Source organism: Daldinia caldariorum, assembly GCF_022478825.1.
Source record: "Daldinia caldariorum strain CBS 122874 unplaced genomic scaffold F4812scaffold_16, whole genome shotgun sequence".
NCBI lineage: Eukaryota > Fungi > Ascomycota > Sordariomycetes > Xylariales > Hypoxylaceae > Daldinia > Daldinia caldariorum.
In genome coordinates this window covers 515,673-523,362 of record NW_025953052.1, presented here as the reverse complement: position 1 = coordinate 523,362, position 7,690 = coordinate 515,673, and the positions used below count along the sequence as shown (strand labels likewise).

Here is a 7,690-nt window from a genome sequence, read left to right as displayed (position 1 = left end):
TGTGGCTGGTATCTATACATTCAGTGTAGTCGTGTAGTCATCATGTACATAGTAGGTATTGTATGTATAGGTATAAGGCAGTAGGTATATACTATAAACCTTGTCTGCACCTAACCTAGATATTCTTGGCGTGTACGAAGTATAGGTAATACCTAGTCCAGATTATGTATTGTACATTGTCAATTTAACCTGCTTGTATCTGTACTTACGCAGAATAAGGCACCAATACTAAAACTCATGTTATTTACATGAGGTAGGTAGTTCAATAGCGACGGCGTTTCATACCTAATATATAATTTATATTTAACCAAATTCCGCTTCAATTCCAAGAACGGGAATCACATAATAACTTTTGGTAAGCTAGTTTAGACCAGGAGAGAGTTTGGTTATGGAGCTAAAGTCGCGATGCCAAGCACATGCAACGCAAGTGTCCGCAAGGTCATGACTTCGGCCAAGTATTGATACTTCTCCCCGCAGTATGGAGTACACGCATCCTCACGATACTTGATCGCAAGTACCTATATAAGGTCGAGGTATACAAGCAGCGTATACAAGCAGCGTATGCAATGCAGCCTCGCGGTCACTCTCAAATACTATCTATCTACTTGCCTATGCTTGACCCATTTAGGTACTCGTATTACAACATTCTATATTCATACCTCTAGATTCATTATCGGACGCAGCTGACCGGTCACCCCCTATACACTAGTCAACTTACTCCTTATAGGAGTCCGAGAGCAAGTGACTATGGCTACTAAGCTGGGACGCCAACGACCTGTTTGGATTCGCGAGGAGCAAGTGCTGAGAATGTAAATGTAGGCAGTACAATTCTACCGTATTCATAGTACATACCTCCCTCTCTAACTTCAATGACAATGGCCTTTTTCGGTATAATCTTTATCATTACGAGGGGATCTTACCTATACAAATATATGAAGTGCTTGCTTTTCTTGCCTGTCCACCTACCTAAGTCGTCTATGAAACAGTAGTACACATGTAGTCATACCGTTCTCCATAACTGTTCCCAGAAACATGTCAGTTTCCTTGTGGAAATTCAGCGGTGTACCACCTCTCCTGGTATATAGCTTGAGGAAAGCGTAGCTTATTGGGATATATAGGTGACACCCTATCATTACTGAGCGGCTATGTACATGTTAGAGAGATAAGAGTATATGAACCTAGGTATTGTATCTAGTGCACTTTCATCTTTCCCCTGATAGAAACACCAGGTCTAGGTACTTTATGGGGCGAATATCTGGGCAATATTGACCATCGCATAACGAAATTGAGACGAACCAACGCTGAACTACCAAGTACACGAGTACCGTAGTGATGGTCAACGGCGTCATATCTGATATGTAAGATAGCTTTTGAGGAAAGGGATCCTGCAAAGCTTTAGTAAGGGGTATAACCTCTCATATTACGGGGTACTACATTACGAGTAGGTAGCTACGGCTTCTATGAAGTTTATAGATACCTCAATTGACTTCAAAAAAAGTGAAAGATATGTACACACCTGTGTCAAGTATTCAACTTTAGCAGCGAGCAGAACCATGTACCATCTTGATGTTCCACTAGTTCAATAGGGCGTATATCCTACCGGGCTTCTAGCTCTGTATCGAAAGCCAACTTGTATCTGCAGTCGGGACTGTAGCAAACATTATAACGTAGCTTGCCCGAAGTATTTAACAAATGCGGCTCTGTAACCACGAAAACAACTGTGCTCCCCACATGCTTAGATACGTGTCTTCGATGAACGCAAAAATGCAAGAAAACCATTACTGGGTTGGAGGCGATTGGAGGTGGTATCCTTAGAACTTGGCTCGAACATCGGCTAACTCGATTGGTAAATGTTATAACAGTGTATAACTGGTAAGTATACATGATAACCTGTAAGATAATACGTAGTTCATATACAATCGAAGGCTTAGCAAAGTTAATAAAGCTAGAAGTCGATAGAGAGACGCAAAGGCAATGACCGGAGAACTTTCGACGGGCCGCGGATCCGCCTGTGTTTAAGACCAAGAAACATCGTTTATCAAATTCTAGCTTGTTTTTTATCCCACCATCGTTGGCAAGGTTGTCAAAAGGCGCTTTCAATGCAAAGTCTGTCATCTGGTCTCTCCCAGCACTTGATCGACGGCCGAGCTAAGCCATAATAGCCCACTTCTGACGTGATGTGTAAGTGTGTTCCCAAGAAGCTGGAACGATTGAAACTATGAAGGTAACAGACCGTTGGAACACAGTCTGAAAATGCGACTCTGACCACGACAGATCGTTAGCTTAGTTGCTTAGGTACATGCAGTGTACAATACTTGAGTAAAAGGTGTGGTGGCGAGGGTCGAATACTTCATGGGTAAGGGGATTGAATCCTATATACATCATATGTAATTGACTCTCCTTCTGAGGTACGTACTTAAGAGCTACCCAGCAGCTGCATGCACGAAGTACAACTCCGTAGGTATTGCTCATGTACCCCTTGTTTTCGCTTCCTGAGACATTGATTCTTTACACATGTAGGGTTGACGCTAGTTCAAGAAACAACCTTGAAATGTAAATTGCTACCATAAACACTCTATAGTTTAGGATGATGAAAATGCCAGCTGCAAGAACAGTATGATCGACGCGGTATTAGGAAACGCCCGTCTTCTACTTACCAAACCGATAGTCCTTCACGCGAGAACATCACGAACTTATTATTGTTCTTTAATAATAGGGTTAGTTCCTGATATTTGTATTGCGTCTTATGTGTTTGATAGACGGGTGGTCACGGGGTTTCTGTTTTGTCTGTACCAGGTATGTAAGATATAACTATTATAAAATAGGGGCAATATTGATAAGAAAGCACTCTGGTAATGAGGAACACGTAATTTCCCGAACGACTTCTCGATTTTGATTTCACTAATATACACAAAACCTAGCGTAAGAGGGTGGCTCTTTCGGTGACGATATTAGCTGTCAGTATGTATCTCTTCCAGCCAGCCAGCGGCTTAGTTAGTTGGAGTTTTGAGGTCTGTTTACTGAATGTTGTAGCGCTCCGCGGGGAGAGACCAAATGTAGATAGACGCCGTGAAGTAATCGTTTCGTATGTCGCTGACATCCTGGCACTGCCAATATCGGTGATAAGTTATCCACATCTTTGATCTGGTCACTATCGACATGTTTCGACATGCTCTTCGGAGCATTGAGGATACAAGTACCCCGCCCGCTTCTCGCGGGTAAAATATTTGCAGGCGTTGAGGCTTGAATCAACCTAGCCTGGGTTTAAAGATGTATGATAATATTCAGCGCGATAGTGTGTTGGATGGAACTCGATAATTGGGTCGATACGCTAGATTCGCGATGTTCCGGCGCCAACGAGGATCCGTTCTAGGCTCACCACTTGGCAGGTTTCAACTTCAGGTAAGCCTACGGCGACCCGCGACAAGGATGTGTTCCCGCCCTGCCGCTTTACTGACCACGCGACAAGGGGTCCGGCTTATTGGGCCACGGCTCTCATTTAGATATACGAAATATTAGTCGAAATATAACTACCTAGGTAGTTGTTTTTCTCCATAGTCTCCATAGTCTCTATAGGTAAGCTAGAATGATCAGTTAACTAAGGTAGATGAAGACGGCTTCGACTGCGATATAGGGTATGGTATGAATTGTCCCACTGATAGCCTTGCTTTAGAAGCTTGAGTAATGGAATAGGAGGATCCCTTGAACTTTTTCGGTCTTCCTTACCTAGTGTATTTACAAGGTAACTATCAAGAGACAAATTAATGAATTAGTTACCTACCTTAGATTAGGTAGGTATTTAGTTGATAAAACACACGAGTATTACAAGGTCTGTGCTATTATACGAGGCGAAACAAAACGGCGACTCAAACTCATCTTTGCTATCATGCAACTCTGGGGTTTATAGGATTTGGTAATCATCAAGCGAACTTCATGCTATCGATTGGATCGGCTGACTTTTTTTTTTTTTTTTTTTTTTTTTTTTTTTTTTTTTTTTTTTTTTTTTGCGACGACGAAAACATTTATCGCACATTAAGCACGAGCTACCTAGTTTCATTGAACAAGAAACGCAATGGGAGCACGGAACAAAACGAAAGAGAGATTATACGGGGTATAAGTTATGGTATTATGTTTGGGGCCGCGTGAGTTCGGCATATTCCATAGGTATGAAAGTAAATATACCTCTTAACCTACTCAAGACATTATATTAGACGGGAACGAAAACGAATTAAAAAAAAAAATAGTACTTGTACTTTGGTTATTACAGAGAGCCGCGGGAGGCTGAACAAAAGGGGAAAAAGAAGGGGTATTAAGGTTCCAAGGTTCCATGCTAGTCAGGGGTTAAAGAAACGCTATGTCGTGTGTGGGGTTCGTTATGGGGTACGATAAACCAATTAGAAACCCTGTAAAATGAATAAGCGCGTCCCTGTAACACAGTGAAGCAACGTCCATACACAAAACCTAACAGATGTAAAACCAAACTTCCGACACAGACCCTTTTTTTCCCTTCTTCCACCTCGAAACCTACATCATTATTATCATTATCATCATCACTATCATCACTATCATTATCATCATCACCATTATTATTATTATTATTATTATTACCTACCACAATGCTTCTACGTGTATGACCCTACGTTGAGTTGTCTCGACCCAACTGTTAACTAATTGTGTCTGTTGTGCCTCCAGCTGCACCAAACACTCACTCACTTAAGCTTACAACTCGTATCGTAACATCCGAGAATGCTAACTAAACATGCTCTGCTACTTAAATCTCCGATATAATACACCAACACCGGGAATGGGCTGGCCGACCAGGTCAAATATAACCTCCACTGCCAGTCAAGGTCGGACAAGATAGGGTCCTCGAGTGGAAGGCAGCCCCTCTTCTCTGTAACCCTGGACGAAAGACCGCTTTTCTTTCTAACCTCCCATCGAAACGGACATGGGTGCGATGGAACGGAACTGGAAAACAAAAGTGCATCCCATCTAGATCTGGTTATCATTTCATCAACGCCCGTTGGCCGCAGGCGGCGGCCGGTTTATGTCGCATCTAGCGTCATTTGCGTTGTAGCCGTGGTTTCCGAATACATGAAGCATAGAAATCCTAGTTTCCTAGAGAAAAGAGAGCTCTGCTAAGAGGAACATGAAGAACAAGAACAGGAAGAACGAGAACGAGAACTCTGGCACGTAGAGTTCTACTGAAGCCACCTTTCTTCCTTGTGGCTGCATTTTCGACCACGGGAAGTCAGCAATATCCTCAAGGTTTATGGCGTATTTGTTCGAAGAGTTTCTTAAGTTTGTTCGTCTTACTACGCATAGTAAGTTTGCTCTCATGGTTTCGGATCACGGAATGAATGAAATCCCACCTCTAGCGCTTGTCCTATCTAGGCTTGTCCGTTTTAGATCGATGCACATGGATTTCAGCCCAGCGCATCAAGCCAAGACTAACGCCTCCGTTCCTGTCTCCTCCGTTCTCGTCCCCTCCGCTCCAGCTTAAACCTCTTGTTACAGGGTTATAATTGAAAAAAGTTCAAGACGGGAGGTGTGGTAGTGCCCACCCCCGTCAGCGTTAACCCTAGTCAATCTAGAACGTATCGGCTGAGCATCAAGATGTAGAAGATGCATTATCGTTATTATCTGCCTTTCGTCTCACTTACTCTTACTGATTTTTTCCCCTCTTTACCCTCCCCATAGGTTCAACTACTGTATCATTGACAACGTTGTTGCGAGCCTCCTTTCTTTTCTTTCGCAGCTAGCGACCACTTTCTTTCGTTGTCCAACTGGCTTGGCTGCTTACGCTCTTTTGAATAATCGCTTTGGTCGTCGGTGAAATTTGGATCAGTTTACAACTCTCCGTTAGATTCGTTTTTGTATCTGGTATATACGCTTAATCTCTGGCGTGACAAGGAAGGGCCCGAGAGGCAGCTCACTGGGAACATCAATAATCTGGCACAACCGCAATAAAACCTCCAGATACCTGGTCTTATTAACACGACGACCTTCAGCAACTTCGATTCTTCTAGCAGCTTGGCCTGCCTATTTTACACATATCCCTTTTTAACTTCGTTGAGGCAGCGCCGTCTTCGCTATTCTTACGACCATCCAGCTGTGGTAGATCACGAGTACACAATGTCTCCACCACTGCAACTAACCACATCCACCGTTATGTCATACGCGCCAACCAGCGATGTTCTCGAACGACATGAATATGCTGTCAATAAGAATAGAAAATTAACAGCATCGACTGGTGGGGGGAGAGCCTGGAGCGAAGAGGAGGTGAGTAGAGTAGAAGCCATGCTTATATTCTTTCGATTGTAAACTAATATCTTGGAATAGGAGGTGTATCTTCTTCAAACCCGCCTTCAAAAGATGCCTTATAAGCATATTGCTGCTCACTTGAAAAAAACCGAGTTAGCTTGCCGTCTTCATTATCACCAGCTGAGCCATGGAAGCAATCGTCGGAAGCGGACTATGTCGGTATCATCTGTGTCCTCAACAGGTCATTCTCCCATCTTGCCGGCTACTATCCCATCTCCCATCCAGGAGACTCCTCGTGGTAATTCCTCTCCCGTGAGTGCCACTGGTCAGGAGCCCGACTCACCCAGCTATGCGACCACGGTGCAACTCCCTAGTATTGTAACGAATGCTGGCACATCGCCTCATCTTCCCGCGATATTGCCAAAGCCGTCGACAATTGCTCTCCCAAATACTGCGCCCCCGGCTTCGTATAACTATCCTGCTTCGGGTCCCGACTCGGCTCGGTCGCTAGCGCCATCCCCGTTTCCTCAGTCCGCATCAATTAGCCAGGTACCTGTTCTTCGACTTGACTGTTCCCTCCCGCCGCCTTCAGCTCACGTGGATATCCCTCGACTGCAGTCAATATATGCTGCGCATCGGTCATCATTCTGGAGTGCGATCGCATCTGAATATGGGTCGGGTATTAGCCCAATCGTCCTAGAGCAGGCGTGGAAGACAAGCATATTTTCTATGGGCGGCCAAACTCCGATTACACCGGTTACCAGTCCCAACGACCGGGAGATTGTTTATGAAAGGCATGACAAGACCCGTATTAGCGCTATCCTCGGAATCGATGCCAATCCACGAAGTCCGAAGGAGAGGGAGATGGTTCGGCGATTAGAAGAGGAACGAAGTGTTGGTGTAACTGCTGGTGCCTAGGGTCCTGGAGTGTCATTCGCATTGAAGACTAGCACTACATCAATGCATTCTAGTCACTACGGCGCTTCGCATTGGTGTTACTTCAGTACCGGAGTGGGTTGTTGCCCGTCCTGGCTGGGCAGCGATTCCTGAATCAACTATTTTTGCCCTTGTAATGCCTCTAGATTTCCTAATTCAACACTTATCGGTCAAAAATTTACGCATCGATTCTATCCTGGGGCATGCGGTGGCGGCTATTGCGGCCACCGTTGAATAAAAGCTACACCTTTCACTGTTCGTATTTTGGGCTTGTCCTCGATATTTGAGAGCATTGGCATGGAGGCCAGCGAGGGAGGCTGCTCGACACAGTTGGCCCGGAGGTACATAGTCTGTGGAGGAGGTGGTAAGAAGAAAATGGCGAGATGTCCTGAACGGCCGCTAGCTATGATTTAGTTTTATGTGTACGTATAATTGGATGGATATTTCTTTTTAATATTTTTGGCCAGCACGATTTATGATGCAAAACCAA

General features: G+C 44.3%; 2 protein-coding genes across 2 annotated transcripts; both read left to right on the top strand.

Annotated features, from left to right (window-relative positions):
• Positions 1–276: 276 nt before the first annotated feature.
• F4812DRAFT_439924 (uncharacterized protein) lies at positions 277–935 on the top strand. Its single transcript, XM_047935109.1, has 2 exons — positions 277–628; positions 710–935. Exons 1-2 carry the CDS (start codon positions 417–419, stop codon positions 756–758), a joined length of 261 nt encoding a protein of 86 aa, XP_047787488.1. The 5' UTR covers positions 277–416; the 3' UTR covers positions 759–935.
• A 5,200-nt stretch (positions 936–6,135) lies between these two features.
• On the top strand, positions 6,136–7,182 carry F4812DRAFT_462017 (uncharacterized protein; the record flags this gene model as incomplete). The annotated part of the gene is made up of 2 exons (XM_047937964.1): positions 6,136–6,282; positions 6,343–7,182. 2 exons carry the CDS (start codon positions 6,136–6,138, stop codon positions 7,180–7,182), a joined length of 987 nt encoding a protein of 328 aa, XP_047787487.1.
• Between the last annotated feature and the right edge of the window lie 508 nt (positions 7,183–7,690).